Source organism: Amblyomma americanum, chromosome 6 (assembly GCF_052857255.1).
Source record: "Amblyomma americanum isolate KBUSLIRL-KWMA chromosome 6, ASM5285725v1, whole genome shotgun sequence".
NCBI classification, from domain to species: Eukaryota; Metazoa; Arthropoda; class Arachnida; order Ixodida; family Ixodidae; genus Amblyomma; species Amblyomma americanum.
The window spans coordinates 54,749,555-54,776,944 of record NC_135502.1 but is presented as its reverse complement, the minus strand read 5'-3'; the positions used below and the strand labels follow the sequence as shown (position 1 = coordinate 54,776,944).

Here is a 27,390-nt window from a genome sequence, read left to right as displayed (position 1 = left end):
CACAGAATGCATGTTTATTACATTTTTATGTATTCTTTATTAAAAAATTTGGTTGGGAGTCGTTTAGTCGTCATAGGGAAGCAGCGAGGGGATTTGTAGGCGCCGTGCGAAGGCCGCCGGCCGTACGAGGGCCAAAGACGAATCCAAATCCAGTCGCCAGCCTCCCCTCCCCGCCTTCTCCGCAGCCCTTGCCGCCACTTTCTCGTGTGTCAGCGTGTGTTGATCGTCCATCTCTCGCTGCAGTCTGATCTCGTCGATCGTCTCTGCCATGTCTCCGCCAACGAAGAGGCGCAAGTTTATTTCTCTAGAAGAAAATGATAGAATTATCACCGAAGCGGAAAGCGGGAAGAAGAAGGCAATTATTGCCGCAGATTTTGGCATTGCGCCGAGTTCGCTATCGACGATTTTGAAGAATAAGGACAGCATTAGGAAGGCACTTTCATCGGGCACTTCAACGCAGCACAAGAAAGTGACGCAACCAACGTATGAAGAGCTCGAAAAGGCAGTCTATGCTTGGTTCGTCAATACGCGAGCAACACAAACATGCCCCTGAGCGGTAAAGTTGTACAGCAGAAGGTCCTAACTTATGCTTGTTTGCTAGGGCTGAACGACATTAAGACTCGCATAGGATGGCTGAATCGCTTTAAAGAAAGGCATAACATCGTCGGCAAGGTTTTGTGCCGTGAATCGGCATCTGCGGACATTGACGGCGCATCAGCATGGGCGGCGGACAACATGACTGACAATGAGCAGTTCAGCAAGACGGAAATTTGGGCGAGTTGGTAAGTGTTCATTTTCGCTCTCAGCGCAACACGAACGGGACACAAGACGAACGACTAGCACAAACAGGCGCTGACTATCAACTGGTTTTTTTTGAAGAACAAAAAACGTATAAATACAAACAGTGAACTACTTATCAATCAACAAAAGTTATCTGGAAGTTACGCTTGGTCTGATATTTATAACGCACACGAGACGGGCCTCTTCTATGAGATGCTGCCAGCGAAGACGCTTGATTTTAAAGGGCAGCGTTGCCACAGAGGCAAACATAGCAAGAAACGAGTGACTGTGCTGCTGTGCACAAATGTGGATGGGTCTGACAAATGCCTCCCGTTAGTTATTGGCGAAAGTGCAAAACCGCGCTCCTTCAAGGGGAACAGGAGCCTACCTGTCAAGTACGTGGCAAACAGCAGGATGTGGATGACCCGTGCTATTTTTGCTGACTGGGTGGTGGCACTTGACCGCGACATGAGCCGACAAAATCGAAAGGTTTGTTTGCTCTTGGACAATTGTTCAGCGCACCGCATTGACGACGTCAAGCTGTCAAGTGTGGAGCTGAAGTTCTTCCCGCCGAACTGTTCCTCAGTCATTAAACCCAAGGCATCATCCGGAGCATGAAGTCTTCCTACCGGAAGAGGTTGATCCAGCGGCTTCTCCTGAACACCGACACTGGTAGGGAGACGAAAGTAGATCTTTTCATGGCTTTAGAAGTGATGGCTGTGGCATGGAGAGCAACACGGTGCAGCGTGCTCCGCAACTGCTTCAAGCACGCCGGGTTTGTCGACAGCAAGGCGACCAGCACGACTGCAGCCGCGGAAAGTGTACCATCGTCATAGACTCCGGGGATTGACGTTACTTGGAAACAGCTCCAGGAAGCTGGAAACGTCCCTGCTGGCATAGCGCTGGACGATTTCCTCGACGCTGACGTGACTGTCCACGAGGAACGAAGCGATGAAGACATTATCAAAAGTGTTCGCGAGCCGGAAGAGCCGTCCGATCATGGAGACGACCCCGCTCAAGATTTACCTGCCCCGGCAGTCTCATCGCAGGTACTGGATGCCTTCCGACGTTATTAGAAAATTGCTTGGCACACACGATGACGACGTTGCGATGTCACTGTTAACAGAGTGCGAGGGTCGCGTGACGATGCTGCTGGCAGTGAAACGCAAGCAGGCTAAGCTCACAGATTTCTGGCAATAAAACTATGTTTTGCTGGAGTCATTGCCTTGCATTTTTGGTTAATTTCTCGACAGCGAAATTTCGCGACAACGAAATTTCTCGCGCGTCCCATCGATTTCGTTGTAGCTGGATTCAACTGTAATCCTATATTTACCAAACTGCGAGCGTCCGCGTTATAACGATGAGTTGTCCTGCGGCCATTCTTGTCAAACGACGAATGAACCACATCGATGACAACATGCAACCAAGCCAGTCATTTCATTCCAATAAAACAAACGTCTCTATTCTTGATTAAATTTTGAGCTCAAGAGGTTGAGGTTGAGGCCAGTTCCCACTGGCCCATGGCTAGTCAGTTCGCTGCACAAAAATTCTGGCCCGCACGAAGTATTTGTGGAACTAAGAAGAAAAGCTGATTTTTCGCACCATATTTGAACACAAGAACACCTTTAGCCCATTTTTCTAGGTTTATGAACCACTAGCGGACTTAACTACTTGCAGCTCTTATAGCCATCATCTACAAAAGACAAATGACAACGTTTAAGGCGTATTCAGGTACAAATAGTGAGCTCTTTAAGGGAATGGAGTTCAGAACCAGGTGTGCCATTCTGCAGTCCTGCATTTATAAACGTCAACAATATACAACTATTGTATGAAAGTTGGTTAGGCATCAGCGCATGTGGGTAACAATAGATAAGGATGTATCTCAAATGCCACTGAGTACCATTCAAACCGCACTCTCTCAAAAAAAAAGAAAAACGACACAATGCAAGAGAGTAAAAAAACTCGCACTAGAACCGAGCTGAGGACTCATTCACATGAAGTTGCACCGAGCCACGGGGTTCATGATCTTGCCCGCACTGCAGTCAAACGCTTCGGCGAACTCGGGCATGTTCATGAGTGGTACGTTGCAGCGCATGATTGGCGGCGAGTACCACCCTGGCCCCTGCTTCTCCTCCGTGGAGCACCATTTGAAGCAGCTGCTCAGGAAGAACACCTGTTGGTCTGTGAAGCCAGCGAGGGCGGCAGGTGGCGAATGGCGGGTGCCGCCCTCCAGTGTCCGGAACGCCCGATACGCTTTGAGTAGACCACCCGAGTCGGCAAAATTTTCGGTAAGAGCATAGTCTCCGTACTGCAATCCTTCCGCCCAGGGAAGTGAGTTGTACATCTGGCGGAGGCAGTCCAACCGGCTCTGGAAGGAAGCCCTCGACGCTGACGTCCACCAGTCCCGCCGCCTGCCGTCGCGGTCGTACAGCCCCATGTCTGGGTCGAAGGCGTGCGTCATCTCGTGGCCTAGCACGTGACCCAGGCTACCCAAGTTGTAGGATTGCGGGTACCCGGCCACATAGAAAGGAGGGTGCAATATGGCCGCCGGTACTACCATGACGTGGTAGACGGGCAGGTAGAAGGCGTTGACAGCGGTTAGTGGCACGCTGAGGTCGCTCCCTGCAGAACCGTTTGTGCGCAGAAGACGCTTCGCGTACCGCAGCTGCATCGAGCGCACAGAGTTCATCAGGTCGAGGTAGGAGCCACCGCTTCCTAGAGCCGAAAGGTACGGGTACAAGAGCTCGAGAGCCTGGTCAGAGGCGAGCTGAGCTGGGCGGCCGACGATGGTGCGGAGCGTGGACAGCTTTTTCAGTGCAACGCCCTTCGTCCCGCTATCCATCCAGGGTAGCGCGGCCATGCTCGCGTTGGCTTCGTGTCTTATGTGCTCTTCCATGGCGGCCACGTCACGGACCGACTCTGCTTGCAGCCAGCGACGGGCGAAGACGTGCGCGAAGGCGAATGGCAGTGCCGCGTCTGCGTCCACGTAGCAGCGACCCAGCATGTAGACGGTCGTGGCTACGCGGCTGCCGCCGAACTGCTGCCGCACAACGGGGTGGGAGGTCATGGGCGCGAGGGTGCGTACCACGTGCCACGTGATGTAGGTGAGCAATGGTGCTGCGTCGTGGCTCGCCTCACCCATGAGCTGTCCCACGAGCTGCAGCAGTTGCCGGTTCTTAACGAACATCTCGTCGCTCGGACCCAGGGCGTCAGGTAGGTGCAGGTTCAAGGCCTGCACAGCGACCACAACAAGCCTTCTCTTGAGAAGACAGATTTGCTTCACAACGGATTGTTTTGCTATAGTTTGAGATCGAATGTAACAACGGATTAACTGCCCTAACGTGCGGGAACGTTTACATGCCAGTATGTTCGCGGTAATTTACGACAATAAAGCGGCACATCAGGTGCAGGACAGAATGAATTGGAGGTCAAGAAACAGGCCTTTGCCCTACGCTGGACGCCTTCAGACTGATGGTCATGAAGATTGTGATCAACACGTCTTAAATGGACGTAGAAACTACATATTTGTTTGCAACAGTGTCACAAATGCTCGCCGTCCTGGCGCAGCCAATGGTGGCTGCCGGCATATCGAGTGCAAAATTTCAGCCCCATACTGACGGCAACCACCATGTCCAGGGAGAAGAACATCGTTTGCAAGAAAAGCAATTCATAATTTTCAGGTAGCTTCCCAGTAAACGTCGAGCGCTGGTGAACCTATTAATAAGCCATCCTGCGAAGACGCGCAAGATCAAAGGGGAAAAACGTTGGTGTCCCACCTCGAGCCATTCGCTCGTGGAAAGCTCGGGTCCGATCAGTCCGTCGAGCTGACTGAAGACAACATATTGCGCCTCTGAGTCTGGCCGCAAGTCCAGAGTCGACGACGTCACTGCGGAGAGCACGCGGTTGTCCACAGCGAGCATCTGCAAAGATTTGATAGAAGTGCGGAGAATTATGATAGAGCACGGAGACATGACAAAAAAAGAGATTGTTGTTATGGATGACCTCAGAAGCCACGTAAGCTATTTGTAGCATCCAAATCTCTAATCAGACTGAAAATAAAGAGCGACGGTTCTTATAGATGCGGGGCTTCGCAAGTCTAGTTACTTGACACATCTAGTTGGGGCAGCAGCCCTCAACTGCCTCAAGGCATTTAAAAGTTTGCGCCCAGCGGTGGCTCACTGGTTATGGCGCTCGGCTACTGACCCCAAAGACGCAGGTTCGATCCCGGCAGCTGTGGTCGAATTTCAATGGAAGCGAAATTCTAGAGATTCGTGTACTGTGCAATATCAGTGCATGTTGAAGAACCCCAGGCGCTGAAATTATCCGGAGCACTCATAGCCTAACTCGGTTTGGGACGTGAAGCCCCGTAAACCAAATCAACCCCTTTCGAAGTTAGCTTTAGGAAATCCATAACTTCATCAGGTTAGCGACACGTCAAAGTGTTTTGCAGTAAACACGTAGAATGCGGCAGGAGAGCGCGTCGCGCTAATCCACCAGGCAGGGGTAGATCGAGAAGGGCAAGTCGACTTTTCGCGATGAATGGAAACAGGTTTGGGGCCGCCCCTACTCCTTCTTGGAGTAGCTATACAATACCCTCTTCAGTCGGATAACAAAGCAGACTAGGATCAAGATGTGAGCGGCTGGCCCCCTCCGCCGCGTGCACTGGACGAGAGCCCACCTTCCCGCCTCACTTGATGTGGAACGTGAAGGCCACTCCGCGAGATATGCAAGGAAATACGGTGCGTCATTGTCGTATTCATGTGAACGCGGCTAAACAGGAAACTACTGAACGCACGTAAACGGTTGTTCGAGCTAAAATCAAACGGTTTGAACAAAAACAAGTGCAGTGGTTGTGTCAATGTGTTTTTTTTCTTGCATTGCACTGCTCTTTGATCCGATTGTGCACGTCATGTCACTTGCCATTTGAATAACTTCGCTGTCGGCGGTGGAGCCAGAGAGCAGGATGGAGACCTGGTCGAAGTAGGTTAACAGCGCCCCTTGCTCCTGGAGCAAGCTGCGCACTGCCACCCATTCGAGCATGTAGGGAGTGGAGTCGAAGTGCACGGCAAGAAATCCCGGTCGTCGCAAGTGCGCCTCTAGCGTAAGCTGGAACAGCACGGGCATTCCCCAGTTCAGCGACAGGGCCACTAGCAACTCCAGGACCTTTTGCTTCGATCTGCGCCAAGAATTTGAGAAACAATAAGAAAGCGTCGCAAAATACTGCAGAAAAAAAACACCATTACAGTAATCTCATTTAGCACAAAGCACACACAGCACACAAAAGAAAGGAACACACCAGATGAAACACGGGCTTCATCTTGTGGGGTCCTTTCTTTTCTCTTGTGTGTGCTTCGATCTGCGCCAAGAATTTGAGAAACAATAAGAAAGCGTCGCAAAATACTGCAGAAAAAAAACACCATTACAGTAATCTCATTTAGCACAAAGCACACACAGCACACAAAAGAAAGGAACACACCAGATGAAACACGGGCTTCATCTTGTGGGGTCCTTTCTTTTCTCTTGTGTGTGGTTTGACCTCAGTGAGATGAATATAATAGCTGAAAACCAACTAGCCCATCAGTTAACTCTTCAGAAAATCATCATCTCGAGAAAAACCTCCCAAACGTTTCGATCATGACTTGAGGCGAAGTCACAAGGGAAGGTGTGACTTCTTGATTAACACTGGCCACCTGGTGCAAGGCTGACTTTTGGATTAAGGCTGTGAGTCACGTGGCACTGTGCGGAGGCGGTCAATGGCGACTTTTTTTACTTTGAGTTGCAGAGCGAAGTCCCTGGGCATATACTGGGGGCAGGTTTCCTTTTGTGCGGTTGATGTTGTTCGGCGTGGTTTGGGTGTGCCAGGATTCGAGGGGAGCCTTTGTGGTAATTTTTTTCGGTTCCGAGGATGCTGGTTGCGACGAAGTTGATTCTGTGGTCTGAGTCTTCGGAATGTTCGACTACAGGATTGAGCGCTCTTGCGAAGTTGCGGACGTCGTTTTTATGTCGCCGAATTCTTTCTTTGAGATTTGCAGTTTATTATACGTCTTCAAACCTAACCAGACAGGCAAATCTCTCGAAATGTTTAGTTTTAAATCTTGTCACGTATCCCTGATAATATGGCGCCAACTGTATGACATCGTTTAACCTAAACAAAAACAATTCAATGAAGCTACACGCAAAGAAAAACATTCCAAAGTGAACTCACAGTATGAATAAATGCATCAGTCCTCACTCAGATAGTGCCTGTCTTAAGCGAAATAATGCGGAAGTCTTCTCAACCATTTGGCGACTGTTGTAAAAAAAAATTAGTTTGTCTCATTTCCTATAAACCAATGGCTACGATGTTTTTAGAAAGCGCTTTATTGCATCGCGTCAACGTCGTACATTATTTCAGTGTAATCAAGGTGCATCAGCGGATTAGTGCTTCCCTCCATCTGTGTTTTGACCAGATTTCTGCGCTTTGGGCCAACCATACCATTAGTTCAAGAAAACAAACACTCACAGCCGCTCATCACAGTGCGCACTACTCACCCTTATAAAAACAGAACACCAGGCTGCGGAGTAAAATGGAACAGCAAAAGGAAGGCCACAGTCAATGCTCAGGCAACCTATTTTGCGCCGTCGGTACAAAGCCGGGCCGACTCTAAAGCCAAGAATAGGGCAGATTCCTTTACACGCAGTAGCTTTTCCTTTCTTTTCCTCCTTCCCTAAAAGCTGGGTATGTACCTCTCTTGCACACGTGTTCGTTTCATGTATATTATGTGGATTGGGGATACACTAACCCTAATTCTTCTTTCGACGACTTTTCCAAAGCCCCGCGCGTTCTTTCGCCTACGACTCGGTGGCTGTGCTATGATGAACATGGCCGCTGCAGCGAGAATACGTCATTCATGCAGCGGCGACAGAAGCTGTTAAATGCTCAGTGCAAAAAGCCATATACTAAACTCGACTCAAAAAGAGGCTCAGGGTTTAAGCAAGCGCGCTGCCGAGCAGGCGTCTTGCGCGCGCATACCTTGTCCGGGAGGCCGGCCACGTGAGGTCGAGGCGCTTCATGAATCGCCGCAATTCGTCACGCCGGTCCTGCTCGTTGAAGGCCAGCTGGGCGCAGCGCTGGAAGAGGCGGGCCACGCGCTGCGAGGGGCTCGGTCCCTCCGCTTCTTCCAGCATCAGGCTGACGATGGTGGCCAGCGAGACGCGTTTCTGCAGACTCTGGTTGTGCATCGCCACCGAAAGCCATGGTCAGCTTCTTTTACACTGTTACGGAGTCAATGCGTTTCTCACTTTTTCCCCGTGAAACGATACTGTTGAGTGACAGATTTAATGGTGATTTAACGTCCTGAAGCGACACATGATGTGGAGAGCTACGGAATAATTTAGACCTCCTGGTGTTCTTTAACGTACGCTGACATCGCGCAGGAAACGTACGCGTACGTTATGAAAAGGGATGCTTAGGGGGACGCTGCAGAAAGAAGCGCCATCGCATTTGAAAGACTCGGCAAACTAGAGCAAGCAACTTGGGCGAGCATGGATAGCGCTTTCCTACCTCCCGTTCATGTTTTCCTTGCCCTGCTTTCCACCTCTTAAAGATATCTACCAAGTAGCCCAACTGAAACCTTTATTGAAATCCTGACAGGACTTTCATTTCGCTGTCTTGCACTACATGTGTTATACTTTCTTCAACGAAACTAGTTCATGGGGGACGTTATATTCTAGCATGGCAGGTACTTTGAACATCTGGACGTTTTACAGCTGCTTTGTGAGAAACAGTAATTTTTTAGCGAAAATTGCTGCCCTGGTCTCACGTAAGGTCATGACATCTGTCACTTTTCTACTTGACGCTTTAGGCAAAGGAACAACGTTCAAATACGATTTAGCCCAAAGCCCAAAGGGGTCAGACCTCATATGACTGAGCAAGGCACATTCTCTTCAGCGCCCAATTCACGGACCACATGGCCAGCAAGTGAACGGAGAACGTAGTACTACGCATACGCAGCTTACGTACGTGAAGAAAATGTGCTACACAGCTGTCCCAAATAAAAATGTGCACGCATATACAGCTATGGGCTAGAAACGTGGAAGTTAACGAAAAGGGTGCAACTTAAATTCAGGGCAGTGCAGCGAGCAACGGAAAAGAAAATGATAGGTTTAACGTTAAGAGATATTCCCGGACCCCATTTCCAGCAGGACAGCGCAGGACGCACTACTACGCAGGCGCACCTGAGGTGAAGAAAATGTCCTACGCAGCTGTCACAAGTAAAAATCGGCGCACGTTTACAACTATAGGGCACAAACATGGAGGTTAACGAAAGGGGTTCAACTTCAATTTAGTACAGCGCAGCAAGCAATGGAAAAGAAAATGATAAATGTAACTTCAATGGGCAGTATGAGAGGAAAGTTGGTAAGAGAACAAACGAGGGTTAATGATAACCTGGTCGAAATGAATGAGAAGTGGGCACGGACACGGCATGCAAATTGAGAGAAAGATAACCGATGGTCATTAAGTGTAACAGACTGAATTCCAGAAGAGAAGCATCGTACGGGGCGACAATAAAAATAGAAGGGAGGATGGTGGCCGCACCTGGAACAGGACAGGGTTAATTGGAGAGATATGGGGCAGACCTTTATCCTGCAGTGGGCGTAGTCAGGCTGATAATGATGGTGATGATGCAGCACCGCACGGAACTGTGATCGGCGTCTGTAGCAGGGTCCAGTCTTGGGGCCTTCTGCTGTCTACAGCCCTGTACTGACAAGGCAAAACTAAGAACATCCAGAAAATGAGTAGTGTACCTCGAAATGGTTCCTGGCATCGGGATTGGCCCGCTGCCATCCGGTGCACACGTAGCCGTAGAAGTCCTGGCACGGGTCCCCCCTGACGTCTCTCAATGAACGGGCGATATCTGCGCCCGGATCCAGGCAGTCAGGATACATGCAACCTATGGCCAAGTTCCGCACCAGCTGGGGAACTGCCCACGACAATGCAATCGTGAAAAGCGTGACGGCCAACACGAACACGCCATACTGGCGCCATGCCGTCCTTGGCCTGTCGTCTGTGGTGATGTCGCTCGCTGGGGCAGCAAGGTGGTTACACTGGGCAAATGCGGGCAGTGTAGTCTCGGCGTCTTCAGACCGGTAAGCCGGCTTCTGAAAGCTCACGTATTTTTCGTGACTGTCATCCATCTTTCGGTCTTCTTCTTTCACGCATCTATGAAGGAGGCGTCTGATGGCGGTGTTTGGCTACAGCTCGGTGTGGAGGTGAAAATGGCAGGGAGAGAAAAAGTTTGATATAAACTGAGGTTAGGCCTCCAGAGGGTGGGACATTTAGTTCAAGGTCCCATTTGCCATAGATACACGGCTCACCCGAACTATAAAGTGATGCTGGTCGTCCAGGGCCGCGCTAAGGGCATGGAGTGGGGTATTGAGGGAAGATTGGGGCATTCCCATTCGGAACAATAGGGGGTGGAATCTGTGCCACAAAAGGGGAAATTTGTGGGGTGATGCACAGGAGGAAACTTAGTCCTATGCCGAAGAAGTAGGAGTATTAGTCTGGATTTGGCGCCAGAAGACCGCCTCCTCTCGACAGAGATTTTTTGTGAGGCGGTGAGTGTGTTCTGCGGGACAGTGGTTAATGTTGGAATACGGGCGAATTGATTCGTGGGATGGCCTGAGCCTCCTCTAGGTTGGGATGGACTTCCACTAGCGCCCGGAGGATAAGCCCTCGGACTGTCGCAAGATCACGCTCATTGCAAGGGAGAGCCAAATGCTCAGGTGTCCAGACGAGGCGGGTTTGCGGGATGTGATGAACGCAGCTTAAAATGCGATGTGGGAGCGGGGAGATGCGTACCAGTGCGTATTTGCGACAGTCATTGACGATTACGTTGGAAAGATCTGGGAGACTTGTTTATAACTTTGGTCTCATGTCTTACCTAGGCAAGTAAAAATAGCGATGTTGCAAGCATCACTATTTTCCCATCTTGTCACACAAAATGTTTTCATGACTCATTTATACCCCGGACTTGTGACAGCTGGAGTCACCTTCCTCACGATATCGCAGATATTTCTGATAATATTACATTTCGAAAAGTCATTAATGGTTCTCTGAGTATATGCTTGTTTATTACAGTATAAAATTTGCCTTTCACTATATGCACACTGTTTTAATGTATCCCCATTGCATTTCTAATGTCATTTCCTTCCCGTTTTGCATTTATGTATTCCTGGTTTATTTTTGTTTTTTTCTCCTCCTCATTGCTGTTTATACTGCATTTTTATCTATCCCCACTCCCCTCTGTAATGTCCTCGGGCTCTGAGGGTACAAGATGACCCAAACAAGGCAGAATGCCAATACGCTATTAATATGCAATGGGCTTAGCATTTCAACTTCGCCGAGGGAAAAGAATAAGTTTTTTTTTTTACTTTTGCTCGCCGCTCTGCTCCGAAAATGCAAGCAAAGATGTCTGCGCCGATGGGCTGAAGCGGGCAAACTACCCTACAGTGCTGTGTCATTCATGCTTGCATTGTAGCTGCAAGCATTTCCGACCGTTAACATAGGCGCTAATTTGAAGCTGATTTATTAGTGTGAAAGCGCTAATCCGATCGGTAAACCATGAGCAAGATCTTGCGATGTTTGCAGGTTTGTGCAAAGTGAAATAAATGAACAAACATAAATCACATAACTATCCGCCACTGGGATTCGAACCCGCGGCGGTGCGAACAGATCACCTTCGCTGGCCACTGCGCGAGAGCAATAGGCTTTCGCCGCAGTTTTTTTTATTTATTTATTGCACGGAAACCACTCCCGTTGAGCTACATATATAAATGTTTTGCGTACACAAATACTATTCCGCAGTGCAGACACACATTGTCATGCATTCGCACACTGCACTCAACTAGCACAACAAGATTGCGGGAGTCACACACATGCGTCAAGACCGCAGGTGATGGTTACCGCACACGGAAGGACGACAGCGCGTGTGCGGCGCCGGAAGTTTTTTTTTTTTTTTCTTGTGAGGAGGAGGGCAGCATCATTCGTGCTGAAGGACCGAGGCATTGATGAGGGTAGGATCGCCAGGCGGGATACAGAATCTGCAGAGCTAGGTTTGTGAACTCAGCAGGTCACGTGAGATCCGCTCAATTCGAATGAGTTGCGAAATGCGAGCCGCCAGGCGATGTATGTTCTGCCAGATTTCTGAGCTGCTACTGACACGTCAGAGTAGAGGTGTTGCGTGCAGCACGTATACAGTTGTGTGCAAAGCCTCGTAAACGGTTGTTTTCGACTACCTGGGTGTCCTCAATGGGCACAGCATTGTAATTGCACAGGGGTGCACAGTTGCACAGTCTTGCAGTCCGCCTCCATCGAAATGTGGCCGCCGTAGCCGCGATCCTGTCGTGCCACCTTGAGTTCCGCGGCCAAAACGTCATCGTCATTGAGACACCACCGCGGGTACAGACCAAAGGTCTTCGACAAATAATAAATTTGGCGCCGTTTTTTAATTGCAGCTTGATTTCAAAGTTATCCACCGCATTGTTCAAAGCACGTAAAGATAAAAATGTCCACGGTGGAACCCATTCTTGAATAATGTAGCAAGACGTAATACCCCCTCCTCCCCTCCCCCCCCCCCCCCCCCCCCCCCATGGCACTTGCAGAGTTTTGTACGCTTGGCGCAGAAGGCGCACGAAAATATGAGCGCTGAAAAAATGTTATCTAGCGCCACTTGGTGTTTGTCTTTTGCAATACGCTCATTTTCAGTCAAACTGATGCCGTGTCTTCTTCTAGAAGTGCGTCATTTTTTCTTGTCTCCTGTTAGCAGTGCTATCTTTTTATTCTGCATGAAAAGGTTACATGCACAAGGATACTGTTTCAACAACGTCAAAGGTTCTCTCCTGAGGGCGGAGTATGGTCATTTATTTAGTAAACTGACCAATTCCTTCATTAGTTGATTATTGCCAACAGCGTGAAAATCAAACGAAACAAGCACCCCGTCAAAGATCTGGTCTCCTTCTCACGCCAACGGTGACATCCTTGGCTTTGAGAATTCCAATGCCCTTAACGAACTCGAGTGGAGCCTGGAACAGGAGTTCAAAGACGCTGCTAAGTCACAAATGTTTTGAACAATCTGCTGCGACAAACAAAAAAAAACTGAATACAGCGCTGGCAAGTGACGACGGAAGCTCTCACGGCACATTAAAAGCATAATTCTTTCCAACTAGCTTCCGTACGTAGAGGTGCACAAAAATTACGGAGCAGCGATATTTTACAGAAATAAGTTATGTTCAACTTTTACTGAAAGTCATTCTTAACGCGCTGTTACGCTATTCGGCAGGCACTAAATTTTTATCGAGGAAACGGTTAGTTTCACCTTCGCGCTGCTTCGTCAAGCCAGCTTTACAGCAATTCCTGCTCAATATGAGGTAGGGAGTGTGGAAATATGTAAACTTTTATTGTCATTTTAGTTATTTCACAGTGCGTCGGAGCTCGATTGGAGTGTTCACTGTTCATACCACGGGCTGCCAGAGTAAGTGTTTTTACAACTTCACGAAATGACAAAGCGAGCGGCGACAAAGGCTGGAAAAGTGAAATAAGTTCTGATAATTTGTTGCATATTTACCTTCGCCATATTTATTAGTGGCCTTTTAGCAACGTGCCATTCACGTCGCAATTTCGCCTGTCTTACCCAGTGTTTTCGACAGCAAAGAAGCAGGCCCACTAATTTGGCTTGTAATTGCACCGACGTTCAGCCATCGGTCAATATGTTGAGGCTAGTACTGAGAAAATAGCGAACCGCAGTATAGTGCTCTAAAGGTTCACTCAAATATCGACTTAAAAGTCAGAAAATTAATGAGAATCGAAGCCAAGCGTTGAGCACTCATTATCTCCCTGATTCACTCCTCCCTTCACAGTTTACATCGAACCAACCTGTTTGTCCCAGCTTTATATTCTGAAAACGTCCTAGCTCTACAGCACTGCTACGCTTCACGCTGGTAAGACACCAGGCACTTAGTGGCTACATTTAAGTTTATTTCTAAAAGAAGGAAGAGAATTACTTTTTTAAGACACATATAGAACGATAAAGAAATTAGGACAACAAACGTTTTGCGGTATAGCCTGGATGTACACTGAAAATGAACAGGGCAAATAAAGTGGAGTGGAATCCAAACGTTGTCCGGCAATGTAAAAACGCGTGTATCTGTACGCGTAAAACCTGACCCGCATGGGGCGTTTCTGCAGCATCCAAAAAGGCCCCTCGTGCCAGACGCGGCAGGCGAGTGCCAGCTCTCTGTCACTATCTTTCGGTGCAAGACGATAACCGATCCCATTAACTACATCCCGTCACCGCTTTGTTTAATAAAAGGTTATTTTGCACGTGGTGCATGACCGTGCAATACCAGCTGTAGCTTCCATAATCGCGCAGAATTCTAGCGAGGTAGAATAGTCGCAGATCGGATGTAAAACACTCCTTACCACTTTGATATCTACACGCTGCACGAAATTTCATACTCGCCTTCGTTCTCTGCGTTGCCACAAACTCCACACTGTGTACGGAGTGCAGGAGAGCTAGCTTAACAGTCTGCAGAGCCAAGCGCATGCCGACGCAGTTTCGAGGCCCAGCACCGAAAGGCAGGTACGAATAAGGACGTATGGAACTGGCATTGTCATCACTGAACCTGCACAAAGAGGCAGCAAGGTTCAGATTCTTTCGCGAATTGTAACAGGATGCATACATCGCCGAGTTGGTAAAGTTCATTTTAAACTCGACAAAGGACAGCGACTGAGGCCATCGCACACACGAGTACTCTTCTGAATCGCTCTTAATCAACAGCTATCGTTCTGCTAGTTTAAACACTATCTCCTAAGTTGTCGATAAAGCGCACTGAGTCTCAAGCGCCGATAATGCTTGCCTCCATTTTGTTACTTCCCAGAAGCAACGTATACTAAAAACTGAACCGAAATCCTTTTGAACTTACGCATACAACCTGGTTAGATTTAAACGTTAACAATGCGAGTAACTGAGGCGTCGTTCTAACTCATTTAAAGGCCGCATCAGCACATCCGGGTACCCTGTAACACTGACGAGCAAAAACGGCTAATCGCAGTCATTGCTGTCGAGCTGCATTTCACATTATTCGAGATGATTTCTGCTCATGAGCAGTAAAGAGTGAGTTAGAATATGAAAATTTATTGGCCTATTGGCGAAAGTCTGCAATTCTGGATAAGCCATTGGTTGACTTATCTTGCATCAGGTTCCTCCTGTGGCATTGATGCTCATTTGTATTGCAAAAATTTTCTAGTTAAAATCATTGTTTGTTTGCTTCTTTTTCTGGATCTTCCAGCACCAGAAGTTAGTAGCACCCTTCATGTTTGAACTACGAAAAAAAAGTTAAAAGGGAAATCTGCCGTGCCAGAGGGCAGAGTAACGACTTCTACGTATCGTGCGGGAGAAATTGAGAACACAATAATGTATAGCAATTACAAATGATAATCACGCTCGTAAAAAATAACCACGTGAACTTAAGTTGTGATCGTTTCATATCTGCCAATATGCACAAGTTTACAATGTTGACGTCCGTCATTACGCTTGTCTGAGTATCTTGTGAGGCAGTTTCTCCTTAGCGTGACATTAGGAAAAGAACTTTCAAGCGACGTCTTCGCCACTTGTTCTAATATTTTGATCGAATCTATCAGCTGGGCTCTTGTACTGAGCTTACGAGGGCTCTCACCTTTCGGGTATAAATTTTTCTGGATCGGGAAAAAACTCCGGGTCATGATGCATAGCGTAGACAGGCACTGCGACGATGCTGCCTTTGGGCACTATAATACCTGTGCCACCGAGGACATAGTCTACGTGAGCGGTTCTGTCGATCCTGAATAAAAAAAACAAAATCTTATTGCAGACAATAACAAACTCTTGAGTGATTGGCTAACAAAATAGACGTTAGCCTGGTCCACTTGCTAGCGTATAGGCCGTGATGTTACAAACACTCTCACATTAAATGCAATTTTTACACACGCCCGACGAGACCTGCATGTCGCAAAACCGATAGAAGCGCCTCCATTGCTTGCGGCGCCTAGGCAAAGCTTGTAGTGATTTTCAGAATGCGCTGCCGTTTAAAGCATGAGCAACGGACTCACGGTCTGATTGGTCCTGATAGTTAGGCGTGCGCTTATTCCATCAACATCCGGCAATCTTGTGAACACTCTTCATCTTCCAGTGATCACATCGAAAGGGAAGAGCGGCCCTCAATGCCACATAGTTCAATCTCAACTGTCGCCTTACTAGCCATCATCTTAACTGCCTTTAGGACAAATCATGGCAACCTCGTTGTCAACGCTGCGGCGGCTATCTTGCTAGCGGGTATACTAGGTCAGACTACCCTCCCAAATTTCCATTCCCTTTGCAGCACTCTCACAACCGCAGCACGTGACAAAAATGGCGCGCCCATTCTAAAGCTACGCCTATTTAAAAGGTGTTCAAAAGCGCTCGTGCAGTTCGTCCAAGTTTTCCTGGATCTCGACCCTCCGTCAGCGGAGCAATGAAGCATTTCATTCATGCGCCTTTGTGAATGCTTCGGAATGTTCGCTTGGATTACTCGTCAGAATTAGACAAGCGAATGCGCCTTTGAGTATATGTTCAAGAATGGCTTACACTATCAAGACCAGCATTCCCGTCCAGAGACAGTCCACCGGATTTCAATCACAGGAAGGCTTCATGTGTACGTACCGAGGAGCAGGTGGATACAGTCTCAAGGTCTCTGACACAACGCAGTGTAGGTAAGGCAACCTGCTTATTGCGTCAAGGCTCGGATCCCTCCCCTGCAAATGCAAAATAAATGGCGTGGTCGATCATGCCACCTGAAAGCTTGGCCTGGGTAAGGCGTTCGTTGACGTAAAACACAGCTGCTGAAACCATAAAAACCAATGCCGACTGATATGACATCATTTCGCTTCTTTGGTTCCTGCCATGACTCTTTTTGAAGCCTGCAGTCATATAGCAAAGCTCGCTTCGCCATGCTCTGTCATGAAATTTTATTTTGGCAGCAATGCGGAACAGGTCTTTTTTGCACGAGCTATACTCTTGAACCAAAAAATCAATAGTCACTGCTTGTTCCTTGTAGGATAGAACCCACATCGCAGAACATATGCAAAATCATGGGTGCTGTTCTTATGCCTCAGTAGCTTGCACCGCTGCGCAGTTGCACACTCGTATGGATGTGCAACGCTTGTCTAGAACGATCGAACTGTGTGTTCCTCAGCTTCAAATGCCGCTGCGACCAGGAAGGCAAGAAATGAGGATGGAATTATATGAGTTTAACTGCACATACTTACATCAGGACCATATTTCAATTAATGTTATCGCTTGATATCGCCTGTTCAGCCCGAAAAACGTCGAAAACGTGTTCTAGGCAAGCGTTTTGCCCTCTAAGCAACCATCATTCCAGAAACACGAAAGTTGCAGGACGATGGCGTTTTGCGTGCTTTAGAAAGTCCCAGAAAAGGGTTTTGGCCTGTGCGCCACAGCTATTTCTTCGGTTAAATCCAAACCCCGCGGTTGCTTGAACCTTAACCGCCTTGCTTAGAAGCTTGCAAACAAAGTCGCTATAGTTCGAGCTTACACATTTCAGAGAGACTCGCAGCTCGCCTCGTTAAATCCTCTAATGTGCCCAACGTAAACGCATCTCAGTACCCTTGTCAGGCGCTTAACAGTTCAACTTGAGCTTGGTGCACGCCCGCTTACATGTGTCGCAAAACATTCGTCAGCTTCAGCGCGCAGCGTGGCCTGGGCTTCTGGGTTCAGCGCAAGAAGGCGGGCCGCGCAAGCGAGGACGGAGGAGGTGCCGTCGTGGCCCGCGAGAAAGAAGAGCACACACTGCGCCAGTGCCTCGTCTTCAGACAGGGCTGCTGCAAAGGGGTGAAAGACAAGCGGTAGCTGTCTGGAGCACTCCAAGATGGCACAGAGGACATTACCGGCCTCTTTGTTCAGAACTTGAATTTTAAATGATGGAAGCAAGACTAACTTTCAACCGAAAACAGCCAAAGTTAGAGGAATTTGCTCAGTCTGCAGCCCTTATCGGTCATCAGGTACAGTCGCCGACAAAGGTCTCTGGACCGCGCGTTCCTCAAACGAAGACCATAGCTCTACTATTAGCCGGCGGCTAGAGGCCCCATTTGTGAAGATGAAAGAACAAAAGTTTGAATTTTACCTCCAGAAGTGTGTTCTCCAGCCACCGGCTAATAGCAGAGTTATCGGCTTCGTTTCAGGAACGCGTGGTCCAGAGACTTTTGTCGCTTACTGTACTAGACTACGAGGACAGTCCAGTGCTCAAACCAGCAACTTAAGGCTGGTATCGCTACTCGTCAAACTAAAATGCGCTTACTGATCTCCCACTCCTGGCAAGCTCCTGACATTAAAGTTAAAAAAAATAAATAGAAAATAATAATAAAGATAACGAGGAGACATAAAATTGAATGGATACCAAATGATTTGCAACTTTTCTATGCTACTGGAAAAGGGTGTAAACGTTGGCCTGTTTTAACAAAACACGCCCTGTCATTTTTATTACAAATTTCTTTTCAGTTACCGTACGTTTCTCATTTATGCGCTTGACCAGCGCAGAAGTTTCATGCGTTGCTCCTGGCATAATTTGCATTGCATAAACCTCTCAGGTATTGTGACCTCTTCTTCTTTCATCAGTGCGGCAACATGGGAGCCCGTAGTTGGACCTAAAAGATGAGTCGAGCAGTCACGTGATCTACAAGCGGAGAGTGAACTCGGACGGATCTGTTGGCCCCACAGACCTTTTTTCGTCAGGCCTGAGTTCATCCTCCTCCTCCTCCTCCTCTTAATTCTTCCAAGCGATTTCACCCCCTCCATCTACTCCTCCTTTCTAAGCTTTCCTTATCATCTTACAGGCCCCACCTGTTGCGCCCCGCGAACGCCTCTGCGAGTGTAGAGGCATGAATTCCACACACGCAACAAGAGTTACTAAATATTCCTACTGATATTAGCATTTCGCACCACTCCAGTTGTCGCTGAAATAGGCGTTAACGCCGGGGTAAACTTTAGGTGATATTTTTGCCCCAGCATTTTTCAGTCCCTTTGGAGGGCGAAAAACGAACTATTGTTTGTTTGGTCAGAAACTTGAATTTTTCTTCACTGAAGCTTTTTCTCCATTTCCGTGTCCATACCTGTCTTATTAGGCTTGCAGACCATTTCAAGTAATAAACAAATTTATCCTAAGGTACTTCACCATAAAGAACTCTCGTGACACCTGTGTGCTCGTCCAATAGCTCCTTGTTCACACGCTCACCTCTGGCGACAAACGTTGCGTCATTCTTAACTTCTGATTCCAGGTTGAAGATTTCCGCGGATTCATTTCCGGGCGCAGTTTCAGCGCCGTCAGCGAGATTTCCTTCTTGAGCGTCCATCATGAGTTGCAAGAAGTCTTCGCGGCGCTGGGGTAGAAAATGTATCGTCTCATACACTGCGTATATTTTTTACCTGGTGCCAATGGAATCTTAACTAGAGCCGACATGCAACAGTGGTATAAGGAAACAGACACGTGATCTTTGTGGACTAAGCGGGTGATGATAACTCGGAAGGCATACCAATGTTGAAGATGTCTGCGAATTGAGAACATGTTTTAAGCTTCTCATCATATCTGTTTTGTGTATTTCACAAAACAGCGGTGTTTTATGTCCGGATATTTAAAGTGATTTAGAATGAGCTTGAACGTCAAAATGAGATTATATTTCAGAATGAAATGGTCATTAACGACAAGCGCGTTTAACACTAGCCTCTCCACCAGTCTCGAAGAAGTAAGTTTCGTAACTGGTAGTGTCAAATAATGAGACCAAAGGACGCCACTCACCGCACATCAAACGAGGATAAACTATATGAACTCAAGCAGTGCTAGAAATAATAGCCCACTTGAGGGTCTCCTTCAGCGCTTGAGAAAAGTAATGCAGCAAGCAGAAAGCGCGGCGCCGTATCGCGGTGCAAAAATCAAAACGAAATTGAATGTACATAGACACCGCAGTAAAGAAGGAGATGATGATGTGATGATGGCGATGACATGAATACACGTACGTGAGGTCGATGTCTATTCAGGTGTGCTCACGCCTGTTCTTCGCGAACGCCGAGCTATGGTTTTTATATTTCAATCTTTTTTTTTGGTCTTATGGCAGTTGAAAAGCACGGCAGGCTGACTATACCAAAACATGATGAATATTTCTGTACTCCTCTGGAACAGTACGTTTCGTAGAAGCAAGAACATTTTCTGAAGTATTGCTAGGCTTATGCCCCTTTCCCCCTCTCCCTTCCGTTGACATAACTGTTCTTTTCGAAATTAAACAAGTTTTTCTTCGTCGCAACGATACCAGTTCAACTGTAACGACTGGAGATCATGTCGCACAGTAGAAAATTCTATACATGGTTGTTACTTTTACTGCCGCTACAGTACCACTTAGGACAGGGGCCTGCCGCTACGACATGCTGCCGCTAAGACGGATTTGCGTTCCAAATTACAGCAGACATTTTTGTTGCGAGCGCAAAATTTTCTCTCGTCTTACTTCAAAGAGTTTGATTTATCTTACAAACCACGTTCTTTATTTTGGTCTAGACTCTGTGAACTATAGACGCCTTGTTTAACATGAACGGTAGACGCTGAGGACTAACTCAAGCTGTCATGTATCAACTAATTACCACGACGCAATCACAAAGCGGCTACTTTCGCTGAAAACAGAGCTTTCATAAGCTAGAAAATGTAAAAAAATGAAACAGAGGTGTCGCCACTAAAGCGATTTTCACAAGCAAGCTACGACAACGTGAATTACTTTTGCTTGCGTGCTTTCTTACGCTAGACAACACCGACATCCACTTCCAGTAATTGATCAAGGGGCCATTTTCGTCACTGATGCAAGAGAGTGAATCTAGCTGAAGGAAAAAAAATGTTCCCCTTTAAACTCTAATTTCCCCTCCAATGAATTCGTCTTTTGTCGCCAAACAAACGTCAGTGACACTTGGTGGAGTTGTCCGTAATGTATAATTTACATTGCTGTTTTTGTAGGATCAGGAAAATGCATTCACCAAGCACGCCGTTGTGTAGTGCCTGGCGCCAGGACATCTGTCTTTTGGCGCGAAGAAATCAATCGCATGGGTAGGACAGACATGAAAACTATCAGCCAACATTAGGCATGATCTGGTATGCACAGAACTAACTCGCAGAAATATGCGATTTTAAATAACAGTGATCACAAATTAAAAAAGATGAAGCACGCGCGATCGTTCGTTTAATAGCGAAATTAGAGATGTTAAAAACTGAACAGTTCAAAGTTATAGCAGCGAAAAGGAAAATTTTTAAAACAATATTCCAATAAGACCACTTACTATTCGCTTTCGTTTTCTTTCTTGTATAATTGCCACACAAACTTCCTTGAAGTAATGAAATGGCTCAGGCTTAAGGAGCTTCACCTTGAGCATTTTCCCCAATCCAGGGCATAAAACTGCAACGAACACCAGTCGCTGTCAGAGGTCACAGTTAGAGGTACCCTGACTCAGTTACAAGCTGAAAAAAAAAAGCCGGCTTATTGTCCTTACCGAAGATAACCACAGCCAGGCTTATTCCTCCTGAGAATGCTTTCTTCGCTGTCGTCACAAACTGATTGGCAGCGTCCGTGTACGAGTCAAGTTTTGTGCCGAACGCACAGCTCGCGATGACGTCCAATGCGTAGTGGCCGTAAAACCTAGGAGGAAACCACGCTTGCCATTAATCACTGGTTATCCTCAGATCAAGCTTATAATTACGGCAATGTAGGCTACTCGAGAGAAGGCATGAATGAAAGGGATTGCAACCAATTGAGGTGCAAAGCGCCACTACCAGCATTGCTAAAATGGTTCATTTAACTGCACCGGTCAAAATGGGCCTAAGAACTTTTTGATTAGACGAGAACAATGAACAACACAGGATTGAACCGAACAGTTTTATATGTCACAAGCTGTATGCGCTGACCAGTGCTATCTTAGACTATGTGCATTCCGGCGTTAAAAATACCGAACAGGTACAGACGTCAGAAGTCAGCGCAATGCGTTTACGAGCTTAAAAAGAAAACCGTAATGAAAGCTGGATGTCGACACTGGTTCGTTTTTCTTTTTGTTAGCATTTACAGCAAGAGTGCAACGTTTTCATGACTCGACATGGCTCATGCGGAGCGATGCGTAGCATCATATGAAACTGTTTACACAAACAGCAAATCCGCACTGATTCCAGTTTAGCAACCGACGGCTGCTCTTCAGTTGAGGTTCAGGTGAATTTCCTTGCGGAAAGAAGCTCGCTGGACTCATGAATAGTACCTTTTTACGCCGGTCTACCCCTCCCTTTGTAGCTGTCGTCTGTAAAATTGACCGTAGGCAAGGAGCATACTTTCAACTCAAGGTAAAAAATTAAATGGCGCTTACTCCTTCATGTCCATGTTTTTCATTTGTTCAGCTGCTTTCTTGAGATGATCTGATGTGACCATGGCGCATTCCTGGATTAAGCTGTTCATCTGAAAAGTCGACTTGTTTTTTTGTTTCTGTTCCAGTCGCTAATCAAGGAAACAGAACACGTCTCTAACTCGTGTTCGTCATTGTGGAAATCTTCCGTATCAATCTCTATTTCAATCCTGTGGCACGAAAAAAAGAGACTGTGGAAAAAAATTACATCACATACTGCAACGCTTGTAACCATTTGTAACGCGCATCCTCGATCGGCAACAAAATGCCAAAATAAAGTGACCAAAAAAACTTCAAGGTAGCACAAAGCATCTCAAATGACTGCGAAAGTTGCCGCCCTGTGAGCAGGCACCGAAAGAACATCCTCTAACATGTGTTTCATTCCAACAAAGGATCTTCTTTCACAGCAACGAACACGTTCTTACATTATGTTGCTACTCTAACATGCAGCTGGACACTCGTGTCTGAAATAACGTCTTCTCCTGTGGCTATAGAACGGCCGCTCAAGAGCAAATGACCTCTGATAGCAGTGTTTATTTCAACAATGCACCTACGAGCACCGGCGTTTCGTGCCACCCTAAAGCAGGATTTCAACTTCTAGACGAGTTTGCCGCCAACCCTGTCCCACCGGCCTTAGTTTTCCTGAGCCTGAGCCGCTGAGGTATCGCAGGTGAAAAGCGACGCTAATAATAATTCAAAATATAAAAAGTTGCAATCAAGAGCGTCATTTAAATAAAAAAGAAAAGACCTGAACACATAACTCTATAGTCAGCACATAAATCTTACACAAGTTTCTTTAGACCATCTTAAGACTGTCCACAGACTTTTGTCTATAATGCCTATAGACTTTATATAGGCTGAGTCTATAGACTAGACTATAAGAAATACAATTCCTACAGACAGTCTATAGACAATCCATTGAGTTAAAACAACACACTTTTAGCAGAATTTTTTCTGTAGTCCATAGTTTATGAATAGACAAATGTAAATATTCATATGAGGGCAATAGAGTCTATAAGAAGTCCATAAGCAGGCTATAGACGATTTTTATAAGGAAGCTACCGCTGGCTGTTGTCCTGCTGCATTACCAGAATCTTTTGTGTTTAGAAAATAATTTTATCACACTATTGAAACAAATTTCACTGTTTTGAATTTTAGGTACTTATTATTTATTTACAATACATGTATCATGAAACCTGCGTGCAGTTACCTAATTATGTATAATGCGACGTGAACGAATTTGATTAGCCTTTCTCTTTCTTTTTTGACGCTTCCTGTTAATCCTCAATGAGGCTGCCACCTTACACAGTTTTTCGTAGTCGAAAACCTGGAACCTTTGTTGACCTCCGCATTTTCATCCCTCTTAAGGCTCGTTTCTCCAGCTTATGCAAGGGCTCTTCCGCAACAGTGCTATTCCTTACACATTACCTTAGACCTCAAAGAACTATTCGCTTGTAAGGTGTTACGACAATGGCCGAAGCAGCTATGTGACTATAGAGCAAAGACACTGGCCAATCATGCCAATCAGCAGAATAGCTTGCAAGCAAAAAATATTTCCAGATATTTCCGGATATTTCCGGAATATTTCCGCCCCAAACCGGAGTAAATACAGTGCATGAATTGGTAGATTATGCCGCCAATTTTTTTCGTGCTTAATTTTTTTTTTGTGCAGAAAGACTACTTCAATATTAACGCTCAAGTACTGCGTTTTGTTTTTTTTGCACCTTGTAAAGAAGTAATTCCATTTCAGCGCAACGTTCACTGTTCTTTTTTCGTCTCTGGCACCACCTGAGTATTTGATTTCTTTGCATGGACGAATGTGGCATCCTTCCGCTGAGAGGCATTCTCCAATGTATCATCGAAAATTACTCACCCTGCGGAGCTTTCCTGTAGAAAATGCGGGACTTGTTGAGGGCCTGATCTTTCTCCAAAGTTCCACCGGAGCAGTGCTCATCATGTTGTCCAAAATAGGGTCGAAAAAATCAATCAACTTTTATTTAAAAAGAGAGCGAGAAAAAAAGGCATTGAGTTGTGTAGGTCTCCCGCCTGTGGTGACATCGGCGTTATAGATAAACGTGTAGGCATGCATATTTTGGATTTTTGCGTACCCGTCTGTTGCAAAGCGCTGGAAAGTCCTTCACGAGCACGAGCTTCACCAGGTCCGGCTCACCAACCATCAACGCCGGCTTGTCTCCTTCGAAATACCTGAATGTGTTGAGTGGGAATTCGTGACACAGGTTGTCCGCCCCTTCGGGAACGGTAAATAGCAGCGTCACTCACCCAAAAACTCTGCCCATCTTTGCGTAGCGTTTTTGATCGACAGCATGCACAGGCTGAAAATAAACGGCAGAAATGTATAAAAAACTACACTGGATGGTTTGCTCTTTGAATTTCTTTCAATGTCTTTTAACGTTACGAATGCCCGTGTTTAGCAGCATGCACCTCCGGTACCTCACTTAGCGCAGCAATACAAGCGAAGGCATTGCATTTTCCTGCCATCCTATGGGAGACGTCACGTACTGTTCACGCGTTTCTTAAGTGTTTATATAGTCTCTCCGACCAGGCGCACTTTCTAAGCCTAAACCACACACGGAGGCAGTGTTTAATCTAGCAATAAAAATGATTACGCTCAGAAAATGCCAGTGCGAGAGCTCTTGCGCACGTATCCTACTTGAGTGCCGATAGAGGTGAGTCGCATTTGGCGGAAGACCATCCCCCCTTTAACCCCCCGCCCCGATAATATTCTAGAACATCGATTTTACAACACGTAACTTAACGCTTCAATGAAAACTTCGTGCTCTATTGGTCACTTCTGCCACGTTACCCTCCAATTTTGTTTACCATTTTCTCTTGCGACTAAAAAGCCCAAAATTTGTTTTACTGAACCACAGAATACATAGTGCATATAAGACGACAACCCCCTCTCCAGCCCGCCTGCCCTTGTCACCCTGGAATTTAGAGTCACACATGCATTCGTCCATAATTGTCAATGGTTAGGACGTGATACACCACGCTGTGCAGACTACCGGAAATGAAGCCAATAAAATCGCAACGTATGGGCAAGGATATCAGGACAGCAGATGCTGCATAGTGCAGCCTACTATTTCATATCAGGAAAGTTATGTCCATAGCAGCGTTACTACTCTCCTTACCTTGAATAAAAAGCCGGAGGCTGGACCGAAGAGCAAGGAAAATGGTTCATGAATCACATTCTGACTTTTCCAATAGTTTCTGTTCCTCCCCGCGTACCTGCCGAGACATAATAAAGCACTCAAAATTGGCTGGCAGAGCACTGAAGTAATTATACTTTGCATCGCAATTTCTCATTAGTCATCATAATACCGATACAGTACAAAGTCCTCGATTTAAAAGACCAGTTTTTGTCAATGCAGGTACAGGACAGAAACTCTACAAAAATAAATGTGGCTTGTATGAAAAACTGCTGAGGACGACGTATTAGTAACAGTTCCTCAGTATAGAGTTAATGCTGGTACCGAGGCATCAATACCACAGGTCTGATCACGCCTGTATATCCAAGGTTGCGCTGAATTCAGTGATGGTGTTCATCGAGTAGTGGATTCGCGGTCAGAAGTCTATCTGAAGGCTACTCTGAAATCCCTAACACTGCTTTCAAAACGTTTCTACGCAACATTAAAAGAGGAAGCCTTCACCACGTAATTAATTCCCACGGCAACCAGCAAGTTAATGCATCTCAGAAAAGGTGACAGCCGGGTACTTACAAGTACAGAACAAAGAAGGCCGTTCCTGCCAGCAGCAGCCATTCAAGCAATCCAGTCATTTCTTTCCGGATGTCTTCCTTAATTTTCCGCGAAAGGGTAAGTCTTGCTTGAAGATTGCCGATCAGCTCGTAGCGCTGTGTAGGCTGAGTAAAACGCTGCGCACGTTCGGCTTGCTGCACATACCGTCGATCCTGAAACGCATCTCAAGGCGCAGTTTCGTAGTATCCGGAGAATCTGCAGACGTCAGGCGCGGTGAACCGCGTGACTCAAGTGGGGCTGAGGGGGGTAACAGTCGACTGCGTCCACACAAAAGCCGCGTTCAAGCCTAGCCTCAGCGCACACGACGGCCGCCTTAAGTGGCGTTCTGTACGAGTTGGACAATGCTCCATGGGTGCGCGCCGAGTGTGGTCACTTAAGGCAGGCGACGCTACCGAAGCGAGTGAGCGCCCTTGACGTAGCGTTGCAGCCTCTGACGACCAAAGCACGGTATCCTGTTTATCCCCCGCACAGCGCCCTTTTATCGCCACGTGTACGATGGGCTTTGATAAGATCGGCGCCCTTGCAGAAGTAAACACAAGCGCACCTCACGAACTTGGCCTCTTGCCAGTTTGTACAGGTGTGTGTTTGGTACTGTAAGAGTGCATTGATTCATTAGCTTGTCGGTTTCTGTAGTCTCTTGATTTCTATATTTTCTATAAAAAACAAGAAAAGAAAAATGCCTGTTTGTTGGTGGTCCTACTCGCAGTTCTAGAAGCATGCTGTTTTCCTGCATTTATATATTATTTCTGGTAGTACTGCCTGAAGAAGAAAGGACCACGGCGTTCTCATTTCTCTGTTCGAGCTAAACAAATGCTTCCAGAAGTTTGCCACCGGCGTCTCTAAAACCCGATCGTCTGAAAAAAAAAATCACTGAGAATTCAAAACATCAGAGAAATTTTTTACGTCGCCTCGCCCGCCCATTAAGCATCTTGCAATAACCTTCTGTATCATATGAGTGTGAAAAGTCTGGCATCTATTCCTCTTTTTTTTTCATAATTTTCAGGTCGCGTCCAAAGCCCAGAGCGAGTCGATTGTAATGTGGACAAGTGGTTGTACCGTTTATAAAAGTCCTTTTAGTTATGGGGTCACTCTGCGTCCAGCCGGCCTTCCGTGCCAGCTACACGCAGACGTTACTCGTACGCGACACGTTTCCCCAACCCGTGGCGCAGAGTCGCAGCCACGGCAGGTCCGGACAAAATGGGCACCGGCAGGGCACGCTAGGAGATAGTTTATTGTCCTAACGTGAGGCAAAGCATACTGCAGAAGAATGTTCTATCCGAAAAATGTACGTTCTGTAGCTCACCAAGTCTTTGACGTCGACCGGCGTTGGGTTCGGGGGACGGCGG

At 46.8% G+C, this 27,390-nt stretch overlaps 2 protein-coding genes across 6 annotated transcripts; both read right to left on the bottom strand.

The window, feature by feature from the left end:
• Nucleotides 1-2,465: 2,465 nt before the first annotated feature.
• Nucleotides 2,466-11,121, bottom strand: LOC144093483 (endothelin-converting enzyme 2-like). Its single transcript, XM_077626921.1, has 5 exons — nucleotides 9,568-11,121; nucleotides 7,793-7,989; nucleotides 5,701-5,956; nucleotides 4,557-4,700; nucleotides 2,466-4,012 (listed from the first exon to the last, which is right to left on the bottom strand). Exons 1-5 carry the CDS (start codon nucleotides 9,955-9,957, stop codon nucleotides 2,771-2,773), a joined length of 2,229 nt encoding a protein of 742 aa, XP_077483047.1. The 5' UTR covers nucleotides 9,958-11,121; the 3' UTR covers nucleotides 2,466-2,770.
• Nucleotides 11,122-12,665: 1,544 nt separating this feature from the next.
• LOC144093482 (cytochrome P450 3A24-like) lies at nucleotides 12,666-26,479 on the bottom strand. 5 transcript variants are annotated; one of them, XM_077626918.1, is made up of 14 exons: nucleotides 26,006-26,479; nucleotides 25,418-25,514; nucleotides 24,546-24,598; nucleotides 24,374-24,470; nucleotides 24,139-24,255; nucleotides 22,230-22,318; nucleotides 21,372-21,517; nucleotides 21,162-21,277; nucleotides 19,084-19,228; nucleotides 17,511-17,674; nucleotides 16,497-16,588; nucleotides 15,496-15,639; nucleotides 14,280-14,442; nucleotides 12,666-12,843 (listed from the first exon to the last, which is right to left on the bottom strand). In XM_077626918.1, the coding sequence occupies exons 1-14, from the start codon at nucleotides 26,062-26,064 to the stop codon at nucleotides 12,760-12,762; spliced, it is 1,566 nt and encodes a 521-aa protein (XP_077483044.1). In that variant the 5' UTR covers nucleotides 26,065-26,479; the 3' UTR covers nucleotides 12,666-12,759. The 5 variants fall into 5 exon arrangements, with proteins under 5 accessions (XP_077483044.1, XP_077483045.1, XP_077483046.1 ...); XM_077626919.1 differs by having other exon boundaries at nucleotides 17,511-17,671; XM_077626920.1 differs by lacking the exon at nucleotides 14,280-14,442.
• Between the last annotated feature and the right edge of the window lie 911 nt (nucleotides 26,480-27,390).

What these genes read in the sequence shown, in the direction of transcription:
- LOC144093483 (XM_077626921.1), bottom strand. Translation starts at nt 9,957, where the DNA reads ATGGATGACAGTCACGAAAAATACGTGAGCTTTCAGAAGCCGGCTTAC. An exon ending in ATGCCAGGAACCATTTCGAG is followed by an intron (nt 7,990 to 9,567) that starts GTACACTACTCA and finishes ATGCACAACCAG; the next exon opens with AGTCTGCAGAAACGCGTCTC. An exon ending in ACAGCGAAGTTATTCAAATG is followed by an intron (nt 4,701 to 5,700) that starts GCAAGTGACATG and finishes AAATCTTTGCAG; the next exon opens with ATGCTCGCTGTGGACAACCG.
- LOC144093482 (XM_077626916.1), bottom strand. Translation starts at nt 26,064, where the DNA reads ATGACTGGATTGCTTGAATGGCTGCTGCTGGCAGGAACGGCCTTCTTT. An exon ending in CTACAGGAAAGCTCCGCAGG is followed by an intron (nt 22,319 to 24,138) that starts GTGAGTAATTTT and finishes TCGACTTTTCAG; the next exon opens with ATGAACAGCTTAATCCAGGA. An exon ending in GAAAAATTTATACCCGAAAG is followed by an intron (nt 14,443 to 15,495) that starts GTGAGAGCCCTC and finishes CTCTTTGTGCAG; the next exon opens with GTTCAGTGATGACAATGCCA.